The following is a 24,800-nucleotide window of genomic DNA, read 5'->3' as shown; positions in this document are numbered from 1 at the left end:
GAGCCAAATCGGTTACCTCAGCCTTCACAGCCCTGCGTGGAGGGGCAAGCTTGTCTTCATGTCCCAGTTGTCCCATCTCCAAGTGCCACTCTCTCCCGAGGGCTGGGAGAGCAAATGCTGTTTACCAACGACAGCTAGTGCTGGATTAGCAAAGAGCACAGGAAGCTCCTTATTCCTTCGCCGAGGTGGCCGCATGGGGCCAAAGTCAGGGAGGGTTAAGAACAGGTGTGTAAGCAGGGGGTTGTGCATGGCAGAGGGCTGCTTAGGGCTGGCCAGGGACCTTCAGTGTGATTGCACCAGTGTACCGCTTCCCAGCTCCGGCAGGATCCCACCAGCTCTGAGTACACCACCTGGTAGTGAGGACCTAAGCAGTGGGCCTGTAGAACAAGCCATTTGGGGCTGAGGAGGTGGTGGCTGCATTATACACATTTCTGGGGTTTTTGTTACCACCAGCTACCTCCAGTCTGGTTCCTTGGAGTGAAGAGCCACTGATGCTCAGCTGATCTGACCCTGCTCTGAACTGAAACGCAGAGGTACATCCGCATGAACATGGCCGTGCTACCTCTAGGCAAACCCACGTACAAGTACCCTGAGCATTTCAAAAAGCTTTATCCACGGCCTGGCCCTCCCTTCCTTCAGATTCCTTCTGTTGATAAAGTAGCTAATACTTCCCCGTCTCTCAGTGGTAGGCAAGCAGTTGATGTACAGCACTTGGAGAGTTCAGAAGCGCTGCAGAGTATGTGCTAAATATAATTAGTATTTTACAGCTAAATGTATTATATTTTTGCATTTATTAATGGTGTTAATCAATATTAACCTGCTGTCCACTAGGGTATTATTATAACATTAGAGTGCACAACCAATTGCCTCCTGCAGTACTTATAATGTGATTATGCTGAGGCTAAGAAAATTAGATGGTGGAGTAAATAGACTCCGTGTTTGTTTCTTCCAAAACAAAGAGGTATCAATTGGCCTGTTCATTATTTTGGGTTATAATTTGCTACTGATACTTCAGAGAAATTATGTATTAGAATTTCATCCCCATTAACTTATGTCTATGCACACAAGCTTGTGTGCATTCGTATGATAATAACATTTGTAATACTGTCAAATAATGTTATATATTTTTAAAAAAAACAAATATTCTCTCAAAGGCATTATTAACTTCAGAGTACAGCACATCTTTTTGGTTTCCAGTCCTGTTTTTCCCCTGGTAATTATGTTGAATAATATAAGATTTTTCATTACAAACTATCCAGTAGGGATTACAAGATACACCACACATCTAAGTTAATGCAGCTGTCGGAACCTTAACTATTACATTCCCTTTTGCATTTTACTTCTTACTTTTCATTGAGCAATATTTAACATTACATTACAATTGATTTGTGTGGGTCTTAATCTTGATCTCTGATGTATTCAGGCTTAATGAGTCAATTCTTTATTTTTTTATTGATATATAAAGTGTCTATGGATAGGTCAATTGAACAATGCCCTCACGACCAAAAAGCAATAGAGATTACATTTAAGAAGTTAGCTTCGTAAGTATGAACTTCTGTGTATCTGGATTCATGCAGTCCCATATTGATTAGTCTTGCAGCTATGTTCCATTATATATATGCATAGTTGGAGAGATATATATATAGAAAGGTGTATGTATATGGTAACCTGTATATGCTCATGTGAATGGAATCACATAAGTAAGTAAATTCAGGAGTCAGAATCCTGATTAGCAGGCAGTCTTTGCATCTGGCTACTGACGATCCAGTTAAGCCAGTTATCGCTGTTACATATTGTTTTTATAAGATTAAAGGAGACTATATTTAGAGGAAAATTATTTAGACAGTGAAGTCATGCGATCACAAATTATGATCAAAACTTGTTAGATCAAAACTGGATCTGATGTTTGCTGTCTGCCATTTCTCTCTTCTCTTGTCTGTGGACAGGTCATATAGGAAAGAGAGCTAAAATATGAACTGAAAAAGCCCTCAAAGCTGTTACTACTTTTATGCTTTCACGTGCTTGAATTCTGTCTCTTTAAACAGAAGTTATTACAATGCTGTTTCTAAGATTCAAAAGACAATGAAGCCCAATTTAAAAACCCTCTGCTTTATGCAGTGGCAACACTTCCTCTTGTTATTACCACAAGGTTCCCGCCTTGCAACATGGAGCAATTTTATCCCTGGCCAGAGCCTGCTGGGGTCCCAGGGGAAAGCAGGGGCTACAGGGCTGGGCTCTGTGCCTGGCTGGGCTCAGCTCCCCGCACCCTCTCTCCTGCTGCTGCCGCACCACCTCCCAAGCTGGCTCCCAACAGGGGCTGTTGTTGATGCTGTCCTCCCAATGGGAATCTAGTTGACATGAAACTGTCGTAATTATGCTTTAAAGAAGACTGGAAATGGTAGTAGCAGAGCTGCTTTTTACACCCACAGCTAGTCTTCAGTGGGAGGAAAACTTGTCAGGGTCAAGTCTGATTACTTGATGGGACTACGCCAGCTCTAGCTCTCGAGAATTTAGAAATTCACATCTGTGACTTTCTTTGGGTGATAGAGATACTCAGTGTCATTGTGGTCTGGTGATGCTATCTGAAAGTTTAAAGCATTTTTTTGCGTAAAATTTTATTCACGGTATGCAGTTGTATGTTAATTTGGTGACTGCCGAGGTAGTTCCTGAATCCTAGGCCAGGTTGTGAGCCTAACACAGAGTATATGTGTGTATTGGCCGTATGTCAGCATATATATATATATATATACTCATGTATGTATGTTGGTAGCTGCTTGCTGTCAGGTTTGTCACAAATCTCTAGGCACAGGTGGGATTCAAAGAGAACCATTCTAACCTGGAATCTGCTCAGACTGGTTGAAACAACGAAGTTAACAAGACCTCTTTGCAGCAGGTCCTAGCTTTTGCACATACAGCGTACAATAGTAAGTTTAAACTCCCCTCAGTTTATTTAAAAGATGGAAATTTTGTCATAATTATGGGGAGACACATCTTGGTCGACTGTTTTGACTCGGCCAATAAACAGTACCGAAATAGTCTACAAGGAGAGGTTTAGAAAAAAACTTATGGGAAATTTTGTTTTGGAAACACTGACACATGTGGTTCCTGAAACACTGACACATGCGGTTCCTAAAACACTGTATGCTCCCTGGAACAGGGGCGCTCCTGTCTGAAGACTGGCATTCTTACCAGTTTTATCACAGTTGAAGAACAACCATTTCAGCCTGCACTTAAGGGGTCTCTGACACCATAACCACATTTCTATGTGCCTTTCTGCAGACCAGACATCCCAGAGCTCCCAAAACTGGACCTGGCATCCCTCATGAAGTCTGGTCTGCACTGACAAGGAAATTTCAGGGATAGGACATCCGAGACTCTTTTCTGTGTCCCCAAAGACACAGCATGTTCAGGAGATTATTCTGGGTCATGTTTCCTGGCCTGATCCTGCCCGGGGCCACCCTACATGCCCTGGCATCTGGAAGCCAAGGCTCCTCTACAGTGCTTCTATGGGAGCCTTGCCAGCTTTGGAGATCTTACCATCTCTAATGCTATGCTGAGTTCCATTTCAGACATTTGGTAACTGTCAACTTCAGTGGCACTGCGCTCATTAACACCATGGGTGGATTTGGCCAAGTACCTGAGAGTTTGGTGCTCATTACATGACAATTCTGATCACATTGCGGCTCTAAATTACCTGAAAGGAGGGGTTGTTACATGTGATAGTGCCCACAGAGTACTCTAAAAAACTACGAAATCATCACTCAAGCATTCAGATTCCCCCGTCATCAATGTGTCTGTATCATTTCACACATGAAATAACACATTAAGATGTTATTAGTGGATATGACAATGTATCCTGCTTTCCTCCAGGGACTAGATAAAGGCTTATGAATATATTAATCCTTTTGATTTTGGCGTATATTATAACATGATGGATGTGTGGCGTACAACAATGTTTTTTGCTTGCTGAGATGCTGCAAATAAAAAGAGAAGTAAATCCACGTAAAATGAGTCCATTTTGAGAGTTCATCTCCAGCATGGGAATATTCTTTTTTCTCTGGGCAATGGTGGGTTTAGGTATTATCATGCATGAAACTGCTGCTTTTTTTTTTTTAATAATTGCAGAGAAGCTTAAACTTCTGGCAGGTACGGGGACAGATGAGAATGCACTAATTCTGAGACTCCCATCAGGCAACAACATATCTTGTAGACAGATTATCTAACAGTGTATCCATGATGGCATACAAGTTATATGACAGATGCATTGTTTGGTTAATGGTGCTACATCCCAATGCTCCTCCCATTACCAAAAGCTAATAGGCCATTTCTTAAGAACAATATTAGGTCAAAGTTCTATTGATTTTATGTCATGTAGAGACCTGCCAAACTCCTGGATATAAATTTTTTAATCCATTCTACTCTGTGCTACTTTTGTTGTCACTTTGGTCTTCATGTTATATGAGTCTGATATGTGTTGAATTTCTCTGTTCACTGAAATACTGTGTGACAGGAAGCAAATAAGGAACTGGCAAGTGAGGTTATTCAGATTAACCTATGCTACCTGCCTTCTAGGCTGATTTTGATGATAAGCCTGACTCCTTGTTCTTCAGCGATGGGCAGCGAAGAATTGACTTTGTTTTGGTGTATGAAGATGAAAACAAAAAAATGACTCATAAGAGGAGTGATCGTAGAAAGCAAAAGGTAGGTTATTTTTGGTATAAATCTGAATCATTTGTTGGGTGTTTGTTAGAGCAATGGGCAGAAAGGACAGTGCCCTCACCCAGAACAGCAATTGCATTGCCCTGTCCTAGGAGTACTCTTGGGAGCTGGGAGACTGCAGCCCATCAAACCAAGCAGGAATCAGGGGTGAGCTCAAGCCAGTAGACTGATGTGTAAATGAGAAGAGCACTACACATCATGGCTGTCGGTGTGTGCTAGGTGACCTCAGAGCATCCTGTCGGGAGGGAACCCTTCAGGAGATGTAAGCAGAAAAATGCGGGTATCAGGTTAGAATTAGACACCAAGATGTGCAGACTAGGGCATATTTCTGTACCTACAGTGATTGAATTAGGCCCCTAGTGGACTTTGGTATTAAAGCCAGGGTGTTCAGAGGAACCCATAGAAGGAGACAGCTGACCACGTGCTCCAGATCACAGTTACGAACATACCTGTTGACATTCTGCCCAATAAAGTACCTAAGTCTTTCATGGGAAATAACTTTTATGTCACACTGCCACCAGAATTTCTCCCTGTACCACTCCTTCCCTTGACACTTCAATAGCTTGGCCCTCCCTAGGGACGTTGCAGAATATGTCTGACTCCAGCCAGTGACTGCTTGATGCTCCTTAGCAACTATGAACGACAATCACAGATTATTTTTAACTATTAGTTTTTGATTATTTCAGTAGTTCTGTCAGTGGACTACATTTGTTATTGCACCCAATGCCACAAAAACAAGCTCAGCCATGCCAGTGAGCTATTTTCATTATAAGCTGCCTGAAAAATATCCATCCACAGGACTGTAGTCCCCTTGGCATCTGCGCTCTCCCACCCACTTGCTTCCTTCTCTGATTTAGCAACTCTTCATGTTCCAGCAGCAGCCTCTGGTAGAGGCAGGCAAGGACAAAGATATCACTGAAAGCAGCTCATATACAAATACTGATTTGCAGTTTGGAAAGAGAAGAGTAGGAGTAAAAAGGCCTGTAGCTAAGTTGGTTGATAATCATTACACAGTGTTGTCATTGGCATTAATGGGGCAGCCATAAGGAATGTTGTTAGTAGGTCTTGACGGAGTCCTGCAGTGGGTGGATGTTGCATTACACATGATCACAGGATCAGCAACAACAATTAATTAAAAGAGGTAATTAGAAACCAAAAGCTGCCCCTTTGGAAACAATTGGTTTTTATCAATTAGCATTTTACATTTATGTTTGTGATATTTGGCCATTGCCCAAATGTACTTAAAAATATAATGAGTGTCTTATCCAAACAGTGATGGACATTAAATGTGAGCAATGGAGTAGTATTTTTAGTGCAGCATTAATATTAGGACATTAGCCAGAATGAGACCATGAGTAATTAGACCAGGAGATTGTGGGTAATGCGCTAGGTGCTTGCAAAAAAAGTTTACTTTCAAAGGTCTCAGTCCTGCAAAGATCTGCAGCCACACTGAATCTGTGGTGTGCTGAGGAAGAGGAAGTAGTCTACCTACACACAACAAATGGGAGAACTAGAGTTACGTTAGGCTGATGATCAGATATGGTGAAGACTTGGTGGCTGGGGAGCAGCTCTGTGGAAGAGGCCCTCATGGTCTTGTTGGACAGCAAGCTGAATGAGAGCTGGCTTTGTGGCCTGACAGCAGAGGTGGCCAACAAAGGCTGTATGGACAGAAGCACAGCCAGGAGATTGAGACACGTGATTGGGGTGACGTGGCTGTGTCAGAAGGAAGCTGAAAACAGTGTTGACAGCAGTTTTCAGAGCCAGGATTTCCATGGACAGGTAGAATCTGAAGCCGTAGGAGTACTGTGGAAGGCATAGGTAAGTATTTTGATACTGGGAACACATACGGTGCTGAAAGGGCAGCAGAAAGCATAAAAAGAGAAAAGGGTGAAGAAGCGATAGTTACAGAGGACTTCCAAAGACAAGAACAAAAGTTACAAGCATGATGACATTGAGCTGGAGAACTAATGACAAAACCAAAAGCTGACCATGAATAAGACAAAAAGTTAGACACAGGGTAAAGTACCAGAGGGCACTGAAAGGTGGAGGAAGGAGAAGAAGGAGTGAAGAGAAGGTTTTGTTCAATGCATCTGTCGCTTCAGCTGAAGTGAAGTCGCCTGGCCATAACCAAATCCTGTGATACAACCCGGAATTACTGGCTCCCTCTCTCTAATGCCTCACATACAGGTGTCATCAGTTTAGAAATGCATTTCCGTTGTCTATTGCTGGAGGAACAGTCTTTCAAATGTGAGTAGATACAAGCTTTCTAACTTTTTAGAATGGGATAGGTGCAGGTCAGCTCCAAGCACACAAACACTTTAGCCACCTCAAAGGCAGAGAGGTCCTCCGTCTCACCAGAGATCACTTGCTATGAAAGTGGAGGAAGCTGTATGTGCTGCAAATCTTTATTCCCTAAGCAAATGCTGCGCAGATGTTGGCAGCACTGATAACATTTTTCTTCCTGTACCTCCTCCCGAGTGGGATGCAGGGCACTGCCTTGGGTCCTACCTCACACTCGGACTGGGAGTGAAAGGAGAGAAACTGAGAAGTAAAAAAAAAATGAATGTGAATAGAATAATTGAAAAGAAGAAACAAAACACATATACCTTATGTCTGAGATGGAAAGGAAAATGACATTAATGGTACAGTTTTGCATCCTTGGAATTCCAGGGAGTGAACTGATGTTTTAGCCTACCACAGTTCCCAGAAAGTTGGGGAGATGCTGCTGCCCTACATAAGATAGGTAAGGTTTCGTCAGTGTTGGCATACAACCTAGTTGATAGCTTGTCTTTACTGACGCTGGTTTTTATTTGATTATCATTTTTTTCTGGGCCGAAGACTTCTACCCTTGTGATGATACACAAGATACCAAAATGAGGAGTATTACCATTTACTGTCGTCTTTAAATAATGCATACTTCACTGTCTCTTTCTCACCAATGATTAACTGAAAATGCCAATTTTTATAAGCAGTATCTTGTGTAATTCAAGGTGCTTTAGGGCTGAATAGGTTCCTTGGTCATGCTACTCTTTCTTTTGCTTCCCTGACAGTTTTATAGAGCTATTATCCTCAGGTTTATTGTTCACAGAATTTGGAAACTCCAGCTTATTAAAGAATAGCAGATCCAGTGAAGTCTGTTCTCGTAGGGTGAAATCCTCACTTCACTGAGATCAGTAGCGAGGTCTCCACTGGCCATGTGCAACGTTACATGTCTGTGAAATGTAGGGACCAGGAGTATAGTCACTGGGACAAATTCTGTCTGACATGCACTGCACCCCACCTGATTGCATGATGAGGAAGTCGGGGCAGAATTTAAATTGTTAGTGGACATTTCAGTAATGAAAAGTTTTGGGTGCTGCACTGAGTGGTTTTGTATGATAGTGAGAGTGGAGGAGTCCCCATATGCTTAACTGAATTTAGTGGGAAGGCTTTGAAAATCAGACCTCAACCTAGGTATCCAGTTCACTGAATTCAGAGAAATGGGGCACAGATCCATCGATTCTGGATCTGTGAAAAATCGCAAGAGAAGAATCGGGTCCTGGGACCATTGTTATATTTGATTTGAATGGCTTTCTGTCCTTTTTCAAAAGAATTGCGTGAAAATAACTAGGAAAATGGCCCATCATTAATTTATCTTAATTAGCAGCATTCTTGGGAAAACATCTCAGAGGAGAGAAGGAAATAAGATAGATAAAACATGGGGGTGATTTGGATAGAAGGAAAAAAATACGGGATTCTGAAGCACTTGGAGATGCACAGCGATGCTGTGCTTCCCTCATTTTCATGTGTTTCTGAAATCTGGTTGAAGGGAGGCAAAGTCAAACTACTGAAATGACATCTTCATGGAAATTTCTAATATCATTTACGGATTCAAAAGTTAATGGGTGAGGTTCATAGGTGCAACTCAGTTCAAACTCCAAAGGTTTTTAAGTTGGTATACAATTAATTTTGCAAGCACTAGCAAAAATCAAATGGTCAGGAGCGGATTCCAGAAACTGTACCTTGCAAGCAATTGAAATTCCTGTCCAAAGCATGTTTTTTAAACCTACAATCTATGTATCCTATTTTTCAGGATAGGTTACCATCAGAATAGAAATTAAATATCACCAGTCTTTCCAAGAATGCTCAAAAATGCCAATTTATCTGTTGAGGTACTCAAGGAGATCACTGTTGAAAGTTAAACGGTCAGCGCCAGAAAGGCGAATTAAAAATAAATCAATAGAGAATGTCATTCTAGTCCATCTGCTTCCCCCAACAGAAATAAACGGAAACACTGTCAGTAACTTAAGTAGTAATGTGGGCAAAACCTTCATATCCAGCCATGAAGCGATCTGTGCTTCACAGAAGTAGACAGTTTTTAAATTATTGTTTCAAATTAAATGAAAACTATAATTCACAGAGAATATTACACACATCACTTTTTTTAAGTACGGTCTTACAGAGAACTTCAGCAGGCCGAAGAAGTTTGTCTTCATAAGCAAGCAATGAACAGTTCCTGCCTCCAGGCTTGTTTAGTTTAGATAGCCAACAAAAAAAAAGCTTTCGTAACTTAAAATGCAAATCATGCTTCTCCAGCTGTTTAGCATGCATCACACCTGCGGCGACAGAGCAATACTTGGGTTTACAGAAAGAGGGATACCTAGGTGCCATTTTATGGGGCGATTTGAGGCAGCAGAGGATGACAGGCTCTATCTGCCCGCCGTGTGCCCAGCCGACCTACCCAGGAAGTCTGATAACAGGGATGAGAGCGACCTTTGAAACTGGAAGGAGGGTAACCACTCCTGCCCTGGTCCCTGCTGGATGGATTGGTTTTGAAGCAGGAACTCAGTGAAATGAAGTCTCTGTTCCTGAGGCAACCCCAAACCCAAACTGCTTTGCTTAATGCATGGAAGGAAGGATGAGAGAAGGATGGGAAGTCAAATGGAAGGGGGCATTTACTCTGAAGTTACTGCATGCATTCATAGGACCAGAAGTGGGTCTTTCCAAACAGGGTGGTTAGAAGCCACTCTTAAGAGCAGGGCTAGACTGCAGTATTGCTAATTCTTTGTGGTCACGAACCAGGTTTTGGAAAACCATGAGGCTGGCTTAAAATCAGAGGGTATCTCAAAAACTATGTATTTGGAGTTCTTTGGGTTTACTTTTTTTGTAAAAGAGAAGCATTGTAAAAGAGAAGATTGAGAAGCAGAGCTTCTCAATCAATCCATTTCCTGCTGCTGACAGCTGAGACTTTCAGAAAAGCTTCCAAATACCATCAAAGAAACTATGAGAGTTGGCAGCTAATATTGATACAGTGATCCTCTCCGCTCCCTTTAGCTGATTTCCATGAGGGAGGCTTTGGGCCCCATGGTTTTTCTCTTATTGACTGTGATTTATCTATTGCCTGTCAGGTAAGGCAGAGGTGGCTATTCAAGCACTCCTGCCTTGTTAGGATTTTTCCCCTGAAGCCACACAGATATTGTTGGGGGAACTTTACTCTTTGCCCAAAAGAAACTAAACAAAGATAAGAGCTGGCGTTCTTCTGTCACTGTAATAAAAGCAAGTGCTCCCTCGCATCTACAAAACACAGAGAAAAAACTGCTGGTGGTCTGCTACCAATTTCCAGCCCCACAATCTTGTTAGTCTTTCAGCTTGGCAAGGCAATCACCAGACATTGAAAGCATTATGGTGAAAAAGCAGCTCCCAGGAGCTAACCCTTCTACATGCCTGTAACACTTGACATTAACTTACACTATGCTTTTGCTTTCTTAAGACTGTATAAGATTATGCATCCCATAGTGTCTTAGTCTACTGGCTATCTATTCAGTCATCTAAATCTATGTCAGGTGTAGATCAGCAGCATTACCATGGTTACATTATTATTACAATTTAGCTTTGCAGGTAGCTGAGCAAAACAACAGATACTAAAACAAACTTTCAACAGTCTCCACCTTCCAGCCTAATATGCTATTATGTCTTTATGTTGCATTCCCCAGTCAGTGCAAAACCACTGTAGACTCCTCTGGGTAAAAGTCTAGCTCCTTTATAGATCATCATACACATAATTCAATCTTTTATAGAAAATAGCAAAGCCCCTAATTAGCAAAGACTCCCAGGGGCTTGATTTCTCACTACTTGCATTAATGCATTATTAGAAACCTTAATATTGTCAACATTCCTCTAAGATTTTGAGAGCAAAATTAATTTGGGGAACTCCTTGCCATAATGAATTATTAAACTAATCTGAATGGTAAGATTAAAAAAAAATAAATATTAGACTTCTACAAATGAGAATTGCCCTGCATCCGTCTTTGTGCTGTACAGAAAGAAATTAAACAGATACTTAGCCTTCTGCCTATTTTATGTGCTGAAACAAAGCAGAACTCAAGTTGAATCAGTATTATTTCGTGAATCAGTATTATTTCACCGACAAATAACCATGTGAATATGGAAGAAGCAAAGAGGTAGGATGAAATGGCAGAAGAGTCACTAGTGGAGTAATGAAAAACTGCTGTGTTGTGTAGTGCATATATTAACGATCTGATAAGGGGATTGTTATGATATTACCAAAAAAATGCAGCAGAAATCATGATGTAGTTTGCTCAGAAGCCAAGATGACTGTGAACCTTTATCTTTGAAGGAGAATGGAGAGCACTATTACCTTTGAAATGCTGAAAAATGCAAGGAGATATGTTACTGCAAGGAAAAAACTCATTCACATTTGGGATTCTAAGCTAGTGCTGTTAGTACAAGGAGGAGACTTAGATGTCACAGGAAACAGCTATATTAAGTGTCCTTTTCAAGGTACAGCTACCATCAAAATTCTAGAGAATAGAATGTATTAGATATGTACAATATATTACAAATCTGCGTTTTTTATACATATACAATGTTATATACACAGTAAAAATATAAAAAGCATTATACTGTCACTAATAAACAAGTGGATTAATGGGATTTGGAGAGACACCTCCATGAAGAGTGCTTTCAAAGTCTGGGATTGTGTTTTTATTCTGAGAGAAGAGAGGAATAAGGAGAAATGTGATAAGCACTGATGAAAGAAGAAAACACTGAAATATTTGGCTTTTCTTGTTCCTAACCTGAGAAGCAGCTGATATTCACTGGAATAAAAAGGCAGAAAACCTGAAACAGATAAAAGAAGTACCTTTAAACAAAATATGAAATTAACCTGTCGTGACCATTGCCATATGCAGGTGCTGCAGTTGAGCACAAACATAAATGGGGTGGACGGTTTATATTATACAGTTTTACAATGATTAATTTCAATACTTAATACAGTTTTGCAAAAAAGATTTTTCTGCTTTAGGGACTTAAAACAGTCTTTAAATATTAAAGAACTGGATGAAACTTTTGTCGAGATACAACTGATCTGTTCCTCGTTTTGCTGAAGTGTCTGGGGTTTTTCCCCTAGAGCAGGTGCGTCTTGGGGGTGGTCCTGACTGCCAGTTTCCATGTACCCATCAAAGCTCCTAAGGCTTTATCTAATGGGCCATTCATTGACTCTGGTCCTTCACAGTAGCAACAGGACTGGATCTTAAGCACAGGAGTTAAGGCAGTTAGTCTGGCTCTAGAGGATCAGGCTACAGAAACCATTGGACCATTCTTCTTTAAAAACTCGAAGTTGCAGTAGTGGTAGGCACCAATCCTTTAAGTGCAGCTAAACAACCAAAATATTGGCCAGTGGCATGACAACTATCCGTGAGCAAGAGTGTAGTATCACCGTGTCACTATGAGAATCACGCTGCATGCCTAGAGTAACCTGGTTCAGGAATAAAGCCAGCAGTCCCTGATTTGGGGAATTGATGTTTAGTTCCACTTTGCTGTAACTTTAGTTTGATTTTATTACGTAGCTTTGCAGCCATGTCGAGGTAAGGATTAAACCTCTGACAATTAGTTTGGTCCTATTCTTTGCAATCTTGTTAACAAGGACTGCTGTGAGCTCAAATGTAGATAACAAAGACTGGTTCAAGACAGGTAAAAGAGACAGGGACTGATAAGGACTGATAACCAGAAACCTATTGTCTGTAAAAAGCCCTCCTCTAGATGAAACTGGTCTGGCAGCTTGGAACTTAGCCAGCACAGACAACTCAGCAGTTTTGGGCCAAAGGTGAAAAGTACACAGCAAGGAAGACTACGAGCCTTCATCCAGAAGACCCCCACAGACGACCACCAGATGACACTGTGCAAGCGCTAAAGAGGCGTGGAGTATGATAATGAATTCCTGGAAATAATTATAATAATCACGCCTATTCCCAGAACTAATTGTAATAATCCAGCCCACTTAGATAAACTTTGTAATAAGTAGGTGCATGCTTTGTGACTGGGTGTGCAAGTTAAGAGGAGCGATCCCCCTTGCACCTGGTGCTGTAATAAACACATCTGCTTTATAACTCTCTGTGAGTTGCGGAGTTTGTTTCCGCACATCAGTCCCCATGCGTTAATGTCATCTCCTTCCGACAAACTGCTCACAGAAGCCTCCTCCTCAGCCCCAGCTGCCTACAGATGCCCCATCTTACCCATGCTGATATGTTGACATGTAGTCCCTAGGCCGGGAAGAGCTGGCTAGCATTGACTTGCATAAACAAATAATTCATTGGGGAACTATCCAGTTGACGTAGACAATTAGCTTTTAAATTGGAGTACCTCACATGAAGTTTTGAAATTTCTTATAAATCCCTTATGGAGTTGTGTATTTCGTATTTTGAGGGCAGAGTGGCTGCTTGTCTCTGCACAGTTCACTTGTCTGTACAACTCACTTGTCTGTATACTGCTCACTACCTGCCAAGTACCGGTACCGTGAAGTGAAATTAAAATGATCCATGAATTTCATTTTACTGAGGAAATCTTATGTCCTTCTGGGGACATTGAATGCTCCTAGAACAGCATCACTGACTCTACAAGTGCTACAGCTCTCGGCTTCTTCCTTTGGGGATGTTTATCCATGGACTAAAATGTAGAGGGCTACTACAGTTTGAACCACTGTGTGAACTCATACGATTACTGTGAAAGAAGAATGAGATTACAGGTTGCTGGAAGGAAAGTGGGATGGAAAGCCCTTGAGATTAAGACTTTCTAAAGGACAGATCAATGGGTGGAGGGATGCTGCCGTCAGTAGTTCAATTAGTGACTAAAGGTGAAGGAGATCACAAGCTACAGTAGTAGTTGCTCTCAAAATTCAAAATTTGGGGCACATTTTTACTTCTGTAATGTACCAGAAACTAAGAAGGCGAATCTCCACAACTGCATTTGAGGGCAATATTGCTTATCAGACAAAAAAAAAACCATTATCTGGATTAGTAGGTAAGACTGTACCTATGACCACAGTAGCTGTCAAGTGGGCTACAGAGATAACAACCTCATGATTCTTCCTTTTGGGAGGCAACTCCATTCTTCTATGAAAAAGTACTTGTGAAATTTGGAACAGATGTTTTACTGTGTTCAATACCTTTTAACAGAGGAAGAGACAAGTATACGAATCAAACCTGATAAACAATGGCTTGCAACTTGAAGCAACGAGATCGGTGAGTGCTCTTCCCTGTGCAAATGGCTCTGTCTGAGAGCAAAGCTGCCCCTATCAGAATGAGGAAACTGGATATATGAGTTTACTGCAACTTTTCTCTCCTCTCAGGAGAAAAAGGCTCACCTTTCTTCCGTCAGTAGTCTCTCTGCGGTATGATGCGAAATCTTTTAAACTTTGTCGGTTTCTTCCTCTGCAAAGTAAAAGATGGGAAGCAGGAAGATTAAATAGGTCGTGTTTGCTTAGATCTTGGAAGATAAAAATTACTGCTACACTTTGAGGAGAGGTTGTTCCCCTGCTCCGGCTGTGTGGGAGGTGTGGGAAGCCAGTGGGTGTCCGGGGCAGAACGCCCCTGCCAGAAGAGCAGCGCAGGGCTCCTGCATGTGACCCTGCTCCTCCCCAGATCTGGCAGCGTGCAAGCGGTTGTAACTATCATGCTCTGCATATTTTGAGCTGCGACATCACCTGCGGGCAGTTCATGAGTGCTGTGACAATGCACACCAGCTGCCGGAGCTGCTGTCTCTTGCAGGGAGGGTTAGAGCCCCTCAGAGCCCCTTTCCTTCCTACCCTGCGGGGTTGCAGCACTCCGGCCAGGTCTCCCAAGGGCAAACAGAACAATCACAGCCTAAATGTGGTGTTGTTTGACAGTCTAAGGTGGGCTCCAGAAAAGGTCCCTTTGCCCTTTCCTCCCAAACTAGACTCAGAATGCATGGCATCATGGTATTTATTTGATTTCTGCAGTGAGGGCTCCTGCTGCACAGCCAAGGATGCAATCTGGCACTTCACATTCATAAGAAAGTAAACCGCTTGCTGGAAGTCTGGCGTGGGCCTGTTGCAATACTTAAGACGTTGCAGCTTTCAATAATTCAGCTGTGATCAAGACTGAAAAACTTTTGAAACTGGACATTTCCCCAGGCTAGATCAGAGATATCCAATTCCTGAGCCAACAAGCTGCATAATGTAATTTTGTGTGGCTGAGACTCAGAAATTCAGAGCATCGATAGAAGGTCTACAGACAATGTGCAGACAGGAGACAAAAGTGGCTGTCAGGGTTCCCACTGCATACTGGTGCTAGTTTGAGTGTACAGCTGGGAGCAAATGTGCCCCATGCTGTCTTTCTCAGAAGTCTTGGCCTGTTTTCCTTTCCCTCTCCCCATTCCCCCTACAAAGATGGGAATTCATGTTGCCCAGGAGCACCCATGGGTGCCTAGCCTGCTTCCATCAAGCCATACAACTCCATATCTGGAGTTGTACTTGAGCTGCTGGGGAGTCACTGGCAGCTCCAAAGCCACAGCTGCTCTGCCAGGCTACAAGTAAAAATGCTCCTAACTAACCCATATGAGAGAAGCATTGTTAAATTTAAATTTCTAAATTACTCTGTAAAATACTTTGCAGAGATTTAAACATTAAGCATTAAAGGAATATTTAGCTGTCTTTTTTTATACACTTTCATAAGCCTCTGTATGCCCGAGTGTTTCCACCTCATGTCAGTGCTTTTACAGAAGCTAATGATATACTTGCTAAGATGGACAATGAACGCAACTTTGAATAGGTCATCTATAAGCTGTAAAGAGAAAGAAAATTCTGGGTAGTTTAAGAATTGTTATGAAAAATCTTTTGCTTTCATTTCCTTACACCCATATTTTTAATATTCTTTCATTTTAGGTTTTGGATGAAAAACTTATTTTTGTGAAAGTGCATGTACCTTGGGAAGTGCTGTGCGCATACGCTGAGGTTATGCACATCAAACTGCCTCTGCAACCCAATGATCTGAAAACCCAAGACTCAGCTTTCAACTGGTTTAGTGGACTCTTCAGAGTGGATGAAAATATCATCAAACCCGAGCAAGAGTTTTTCACTGCCCCTTTTCAAAAAGAACATTTGTCCAACTTCTATATTCAAGACAAAGACACATTTTTCAATCCTGCAACTAGAAGCCGAATTGTAAGTCCATGGAGTATTTCTAGCATTTAATCTTGAAAATAAAACATTCCTGTAATCAAATCAGTGCAATCACCTTCATGAAAGCATCTTGAAAAATTAGAAATACATGGGATGCAATAGTCCTGTGTCATTTATGAAATAGCCTGGGCAATCCAGAAGGAAAATATTCCTTACATTTGTCCCATTTCTGTTCCACCTGAATTTAAAGGAAGGATTTGAATGGTTTATATATCTGGTGTAATTAATTTTGTCTGCACTGCTTACCCTTTCCTAACTCGATTATATGCTGAAACAGGTATAGCTGTGTATGATTACTTTCAGGTTACAAGAGACACAAAAATATTTTCCAAATTTCAGGTTCATTTTATCCTGTCCCGTGTGGAATATGCAACCAAAAACAATGTGAAAAAGTTTGGCATTAACAAATTACTGGACACTGGAATCTACAAAGCAGCATTTCCCCTTCATGACGTAAGTCTAGTGCTTGTAACTAAAACATATTATGAAATAGAGATCTCAACTAAATCTGTGGGGTTTATATCAAAAGATACAAATGCTATTTGCTTTACTCCCTGACTGGTTATTGTAACAACATACTGGAACAGGACATAGTCTGGCTAAAGAGATTTTCTTGCAAAGCACTATTGGTTCAAAATGCAGCTCCATAACTGAAAAACAATGTATTCCATTTAGGAGGTGTTAACCTTGGATTCTCTGGGAGATGTAGTTCAGTGAAGTCCCTGGCCAGAGTGATATTTCCTATGATGCACTGTATCATCAGCTCTAAATCAATTTTATCATTGTCCCTTTTTTTAGTATTCATTTTTCAGTGTTAAAATTCCTATCAAATATCAACATTGTCAATAAAGATGTAGACTACAAATCTCATCTTAGGATGCATGATAGCCTCACGCAGTGAGAAACATTCTCACAGTTCTCGAACATCATGACATATGTGCAGGCAAACTCAGGTTTCTGCAGGAAGGCTCCGTCCGGCCAGCCCAACAGCTCACAAATGATGTCAGTATCATGTGGAGAGAAGCTTAACGGGGTTGAATTTTACCTTGCAGTAATAAGGAATACAGCTTTTGTAGCTACACTTCTGAAGCTTTTTAAATTGTACCATTTAAAGAAGAAAGTTACACTGAAAATTGTTTTGCATACAAAAGCTCACAATAGCACAGAAAAAGAAAATAAAGGAGAAAAAAAAAGAAAATTCCAGAGTATTTGGCTGATTTTCTGCGTTATATGTATTATATACCCACACCTGCATACCTCCTCCCCATCAGAGCCACCATTCTGTGTCCGAGGTGTGTTCTGTTGAGAAGACATTGAGAACATGGGAGGTCAGGAATGGTAACTGCTTCAGCTGTTTGGACTTGGCTTAAAATATTCAGGGGGCCTCCACGGATTTCAAGGAAATCTTTAAGGCAGAATCAAGACAAATCATGTTTCCTGTAAGTAACCCAAAGCTTTACAGGATAGAATTAATGTAATTCGTGACTATCAATTTTTGAGGTTTCCTTTTAAATATTTAAAACCTGCCTTGCAGGCCATTTCTATCACGGCATGGGGAATTTGGACTCGGTATGACTGGTAATTAGTGACTGTCTTTTTATGCAATTAAAATTATATATCACAGCTACTCTGCAAATCAAAAGTAGCCTATAGATTTCTACAAATGTCGCTTGTCTTGTTGCATCACAGCTACTGAACAGAAAATTCCCTCAAATAAAAAGGGCTTTATTGAAATAAGCTTTCAAATAACCTAGAAAAAAATACAAGGATTATCTCCATGTGAACTCTCTCTTAAATTTAAAACAGACACTAAAGCCCTGGATTTATCCCTCAGACTTTCCAGCCTTCGTTCCAGCACAATATTATTTTGAAGCAAAGCGTGTTAGCATGTTAGAGCTACTTAATATCCATTTTAATTCAGTCCTGTTCTCTAATTAGAATGGATCCTTTTCTGTTTTCTGTTCCTAAGTGCCAAGATGCTGACATGTGCTTAGGTTTAAGTTCACAATGAGTCTCTGTTATTTTCAGCTCACATACATAAAGTGTTTGCTTTAGCATTTGGTGCCTTGCTGACAACGATCTATCTCGAATCCTGGTGCACTCCCAGGGCTGTCTTCCTTCTCCTTTTCCTGGCTTGCAGTGAGACTGGGCTAAAAGGCTACTCCAGGCTCTGGCTTCATGGCACGGGGCCAGCAGAGGCAAGAGTTGATCTGTGCTAGTTAGATTAATGGCATCTTCTTCTCATGCTCTTTCTGTGTTGCAGTCTAGTTTTAGGCACCTGTCAACCGATCCCAGCTGCCCCAGTGAACGGTATCTTCTCTACAGAGAATGGGCTCATCCTAAAAACATTTTGAAACTGCAGCCCCTGGATTTCATCAGGTTGGTGTGACTGTGGCTGGACTAATGCAGAGGGAACTAGGAATTTACAGAACAGGTCTGGTTTTGGGGGTGTCAAAGAGACGCAGCTCAATGCTGAGGGCACATACATACACCCATATCAGCCCATGCATGAGCTTGGTTTCATGATACATCAATTCATGAAAAGGCAACCACTTAAAATTTTTCTTTGCAAGGTATGATCTTTCTCTCTTTCTTCCTTTTTTTCCCCTTTTAATCCTCTTTTAAAAGCACAAAAGTGGTGGCAGGAATACCCAGCTGCAATACTTCTGCAATCCCAAAGTTCAAACCAGAGGAATGTGACAATACGAGTTGGCACAAAATGTATGCAGTGAGGAGCCATTTGAAACAAAAATGTGAATTTACTTGCATTTCAGAAAAAAAACCTTTTCCCCTCCACAGGAAATACTATGGAGAGAAAATTGGAATCTACTTTGCTTGGCTGGGCTTTTACACTAATATGCTCATCGTGGCTGCGGTTGTAGGAGTTGGCTGTTTTCTCTATGGATGCCTGACAAAGGACAACTGCACATGGAGGTATCTGGTCAGGCTTATTTTAATATCACATGCAATTTTAATCAGTTCCTTACAGAGGGAGACTGTACAGGGTTTGCAAGACACTGCATAGTAAAAGAGGCAAAACGAAAGGACCTGAGAACAGTCCTCGACCTGTGGCCAGCAGGGCAAGGGAGGTGATTCTGCTCCTCTGCTCTGCTCTGGTGAGACCCTGCGTGGAGTCCTGCATCCAGCTCTGGAGCCCTCAGCACAGGAAAGACAGGGATCTGTTGGAGTGGGTCCAGAGGAGGCCACAAAATTGATCTGAGGGCTGGAGCACCTCTCCTATGAGGACAGGCTGAGAGAGCTGGGGCTGTTCAGCCTGGAGAAGAGAAGGCTCCAGGGAGACCTGATTGTGGCCTTCCAGTACTTAAAGGGAGCCTACAAAAAAGATGGGGACAGGCTTTTTAGCAGGATGATAGAACAAGAGGTAAAGACCATAAACTAAAAAGAGGGTAGATTTAGACTAAGATATCGGGAAGAAAGCTTTTACAGCAAGGGTGGTGAAACACTGGAACCAGTTGCCCGGAGATATGGTAGATGCCCCATTCCTAGAAGCATTCAAGGTCAAGTTGGATGGGGCTCTGAGCAACCTGATCTAGTGGTAGATGTCCCTGCTTATCGCAGGGGGGGTGGACTAGATGACGACATTTAAAGGTCACTTCCAACCCAAACTATGCTATGATTCTATGAGAACAACAACGGATTTGAAGGTAAAGGCATAAAGTAAGAAATAAGAGGGGTAATGGATGTCCACGGACCATTAAAGTGATAGACATCTGAGAGTTTGTATTATTTCATAATTTTATTTATATTTTGCACTAGGCTCACCACACCTAGTGTAGAAACACAAAGAGTAACAATCAGAAGTCAATACAAATTGCTGTACATCATTTTCACTGTGATAATCCTTAAAGAAGATATCCAAAGACCTCGATAAAACACCCAGAATTTCTTTTCTCTATTTTGAGAGAAAAATAGAGGAAGAGCAGCAGCGCAGGGGGCTTCAGCTGCCCAGAATATGTTGGGAGGAGAGGCATAGCTGTGACGCAGATATCTTCGTCAGAACATGACAAAATTCAACCATGGCACAACAACCCAGGAAAAAACACTTGCGTCATTGTGCCAAATTATCTACCAGCCATCACACTGTACATTGCTTTCTGGAAGGGTGTTTATCTTTATGGAACATGCTGAAGGGCTGTTCCAGAGCTCCACTCCTGTGGACAATTTCTATCCATTTCGCCCTATGCCAGTATTATCATTTAGTTAAATACTTCATCTGCCTCACTGGTGTTTACCCCACTGATGTGTTTATAGAAAGCAATTACATCACCTTTCAGCCTCCACCATACTAGGTTAGCAGATACTACTTAGATGGCAACTTTTTTGCCATCTCTTAGGAAACAGATCTGCCGTTCCTTGAGTCACCCTAGCAGCCCACCTCTGCATGTTTTCCAACCTAATCCTCCCCATTAGAAGACCATGGGGACTAGGTAGCCATTTCAGTTCTGCAGCTATCCCTTACTGTGGTAGGCAATGTTCCTCTTCCTTCTCCCTGACTTGCTATGGTTGCACTTGTGAGTGTGCAAGTGTGAGTTTCCTATCACGGAGAAGATTTGTTTTATTTTTAATGTGAGCAGTTTTGAGAATCACCACCATGTACAAGAGATGGAAATTATTTTCCTCCAGTGTCATCCATTTTTGAGATAAGGACTAAGAATGGAAATGGGGATATCTGGGGATATGGGCAGGGAGGGGGAATTCTTCAGAGCAGATCACTGGTAAATTATTTCTCAGTTCCCTGAGATTATTGCGCTGTCCCCATGTGTGAAAAAGGACTAAAGTATTTAGTGTTGGTGAGTGACTGACTAATTTTGCTTTTAGCCAAGAAGTATGTGATCCCAGCATAGGAGGTAACATCATAATGTGCCCTCAGTGTGATAAAGTATGTACCTACTGGAACCTCACCATCACTTGTGAATCATCCAAGGTAAATACATTTGGATGTGAATCATCCAAGGTAACTACATTTACAGTTTATAGATGTGCTATTGAACTTTAGCAGCAGCTGCTCCAGTAGTATGTATGAAACAATGTTTTTCCTCCATTAATGTCCTGCAGAATTGCTAGAACTGTGCAAATTGTTGTGCCTTTTGATACATTGACTGATTTTTGAAAAGTAGAAACAACAATAATTGCTCTGCTTTGATCTTAGAAAATAATTTTTTTTTTAATTTCACATAGCTCCCAAATAATTGATATGGGAATAATAGGGAGTTTTAATAAAAAATTAAACCGTGTGGTTTCATTTTGGGGTACTTCTTCCTTTTGGGGGAAAAAAGAGAAAACCCATGTTCAATTACGAAAATCTTGATTGAGTAGTTCTGAATCAATTTTTGCTAAGGAAAACCATGTTTTGACACTTCCAAATTCTGCCCCTTACCCTCCCTCCCCAAAGAAGTTATCTGGATCCATACCTTGAGATGGTCTCATGTTGTCAAAAAGGAGATGGGTACATGGAGAGGTTGATGTGGGCCATGGCAGAAGCGGTGACACAGCCGTGCTCTCTTGGCCCTGATACAGCCAGGCTCTTGCTCTGTGTTCCAGCTGTCTCTCTTTTTCCACTAACTTGTCTCAGTAGGTTGATGTTAGCCTTTTGCCATTCCTTTCCATAGATTCAGTCACGCCCCAAATTGCAATTTTTCAGCTAGTCCTCAAAAATATTTTGCCCAGATTTAATGTGTTCCTTCAGTGTACTTGAAGGGTAAAAGAAATAAGAACACAGGGAAAAGGCTATGATGGAAGAAAAGGCAAATTGTGGCCATAGAGGTACCTCATCAGAATGTGCTTTTACTAACTAGCTTCATTTGTTGTCATCCTGCTCCTGAGAACGAGGCATGTCCGTTGCCATTTTGTGGCTCTGTTAAAAACACAGAACTCTGTTCCCAGATCAGAAGCACTTTTTCTCCACTTCCTTTGCAACAGATGGAAGGAAGTTTGATAGCACACCATTTTAGTATCCTCTTGCTGCATATTTGCTCTATGGTTTTAATTCTGGGCTTTGCATTTAATTTCCTTATTTTACTGGAGGGTGTTTTACATTGACAGAAATTGAGGAAATGCTATCAATAAAGATTGTTTATTAAACTTCATAAAAGCTAAAAATCCAGATGTTCAGTAAGCAGCTTCTGTTCTGGGTCAGTGTAGAAGACAAAAATGGTCTATTATATTTTAAGCCTTTTTTTCTTTTCCATTTTCCCAGAAACTCTGTATATTTGATAGCTTTGGAACACTGGTGTTTGCGTTATTTATGGGAATATGGGGTAAGTCGATTTCAACAACTGTGATTTGTCATCTAATTTTGGCCAAGCCTCCAGCATCAGCCAGGAAAACATGGATAAATTTGCAGCAACTTGATTTTCTAGCACTCAGGAATTCACTAGTAGGTAGCTCCATAGGAGATGTGTACATTCACAGGAACTCTTTTATAGCACCATAAGAAAACAAAAAACTGTAGAACTTAGCATTGGTCTTCAGTGCCTCTTTTGTTTCATTTCACTTGGAGAAAAGTCTGAGAGAAGCGATTAGAGCTGCCTCATCTTCTTCAAGCAGGAGCCAGCCACATGCTCAAATATATCTGGCAGAGGAGCTGTTTTTTTCCGAAAGAGTTTTGGAGCTGCCTGTGCCTATTAGCAGCTCTGTGACTGCACAAGGCCGTTGAAAAATAGTCATTTATTATATTTCCCAGGAATTTTTTCATCCTGTCTTAATTTAAGAAACTGATTGCAAAAAGCATAGTAGTTACAAGCACTAGATTTATATTTTAGCAGAGAAAAGTGTATCTGAAACCAGGATGTTTCCCATGGGTGAAACCACTTGGTGCTCTATTTAAGGGATTAGACAAGGTTTATTTTCCCAGAAACAGTTTTGTTTGTTCATATTAGCAACATTGTTAACCAACTTTCATTGCACTTTCTTATCCAGAAATTACCAAAATATGTTACGTCTGTATACAGGGTACTATAGAGAAAATAACTCATGTAACTCTTTGAATTAATTGCAAGAACACATAGTTTCCTTTCTTTGTAAAACATGTTGGGTTTTTATTTTCCTATGATGACCTAAAGTGCTTCAAAATAGCTACTGCTTTAAAGAATTATAAGATAAAACACATAATTTCAAAAGGAAGATTTCTTTCAAAATATATGCTAAAATCAGAATACCAGCAGGAAATTCTCTAAATAAATTTTAAAAAATTAGAACTTTGATACTAATGTAACCATCTTCTGTCTTCTGAATAGTTAATTTATTTGCAATTTTCTTTTTAGTTAAAATTGTGTTTCCTGTTTTGAAGAATGATTCCGCAAGTAATAATTACAAAGTTAAGCTGCATGTCTGTAGTGATGGCTGTGAGGTCTGTTAGTATTCTTATCATAAGTCCACTGTATAAAGAGGTGAATTGTATTACAGAAATTCTGTCAAAATTGTACTGAATCCAAATGACCCATGGTCCTGGTACAATTCCAGCTGTAATTTTCATCTTGTTCTAATACTTTTGTAGACCTCCTGGTCCAAAACAGCTAAAATAATATTAGATTATTAGATACATCATGGCATCATTATCAACAATATTTTGTAATAACTGCATGTTTTTTATTAATATATTCCCTTCAAAGACCTCAAAGCACTATAAAACACCAGGGAATCTGGCCTCAGGAGTTAACCCTCTATACATTAGTGCTCTGGATCAGGGCTTCTACCACTTCTCCCACGGTGGCATGACTAGATTGGCAGAGCCCCTGAAGCAGCAGCTTCCACTTCACTTGCTGCCATCACTGGATCCCCGTCCCAGAAGAAGATCAGTTAAGCAAACAACTGTTCTCCAAAGGAGCCGTTTTTTCTCAGCCCTCGGTGACAGCTTCAGAGGCAGAATACCTGGGCCATACTGAATGGCAGTGCTGAGGGACATGTGAAAGGGGACACCACAAATTACCAGTGTGAGGTGGAATTAGTGCTCGGATCTCCTGATTCTGAAACTTCATTTGTTTCCACGGTTAAAAGAAACACTGGTTCAAAATAAAAGGAAAATGTCAAATCCAGCAGCAGCTCCTTCCCTGTTCTGACACAGCTTGGCTGTTGCTTTATTTTAGCCAGCAGAAGTTATCTTGTTGTTGGGGCCAAGAGAGCTGTCCCCATGTTTTGTGCCCTTCTTTTGCTGTTAGTGCAGAGGCTATCACAGAAGGAGGCCCTGCACTTTTCTACTCCCCAGCAGCAGCTGGATTTGCAGCTGGAGCAGATCAATACAGCCTGTAGCTTCCTGTGATTTGGGCTGGAGCCCTAACCAGCAGTTAGAGGTTCGTGGAAGACTGATCTTGCTCTGCAGGAGAAGGCAGATGTGATCCTCCAGCCCACTGGTTGGGATGGCCTTTGTGCTTCCAAGCATGAAGTAGTGGAGAAGTCCCTGTGAAAGAGGCCCCTGGATAATCAGGGGAGGAGGGTTTCCTGGGCTTTTGCCTGTGTGCAGATGCCAAGATCATCTCACAGCCCAGCCCACAGAGTTTTCCTGTTTTTAAATGCTTCAGTTTGGGGTTTATTGACCACACCTGATTTTGGAAATAACCTTTAATGTTTGGACTTGTACGTGCATGCC

General features: G+C 41.3%; 1 protein-coding gene across 3 annotated transcripts in view; it reads left to right on the top strand.

The window, feature by feature from the left end:
• The window catches only part of ANO6 (anoctamin 6), a 90,993-nt gene that overhangs the window by 35,454 nt on the left and 30,739 nt on the right, over positions 1-24,800 (top strand). For all 3 annotated transcript variants that reach the window (XM_075428307.1, XM_075428306.1, XM_075428308.1), the window contains 8 exons: positions 4,573-4,701; positions 14,172-14,237; positions 15,899-16,177; positions 16,535-16,648; positions 18,459-18,574; positions 18,995-19,129; positions 21,035-21,140; positions 22,413-22,473. In XM_075428307.1, the coding sequence (XP_075284422.1) occupies positions 4,573-4,701; positions 14,172-14,237; positions 15,899-16,177; positions 16,535-16,648; positions 18,459-18,574; positions 18,995-19,129; positions 21,035-21,140; positions 22,413-22,473 (1,006 nt within the window). The remainder of the gene's footprint in view (positions 1-4,572; positions 4,702-14,171; positions 14,238-15,898; positions 16,178-16,534; positions 16,649-18,458; positions 18,575-18,994; positions 19,130-21,034; positions 21,141-22,412; positions 22,474-24,800) is intronic.

Source organism: Opisthocomus hoazin, chromosome 8 (genome assembly GCF_030867145.1).
Source record: "Opisthocomus hoazin isolate bOpiHoa1 chromosome 8, bOpiHoa1.hap1, whole genome shotgun sequence".
Taxonomy (NCBI): Eukaryota; Metazoa; Chordata; class Aves; order Opisthocomiformes; family Opisthocomidae; genus Opisthocomus; species Opisthocomus hoazin.
Note: the sequence above shows the minus strand (reverse complement) of the source record. Positions and strands in the feature narration are given on the sequence as shown.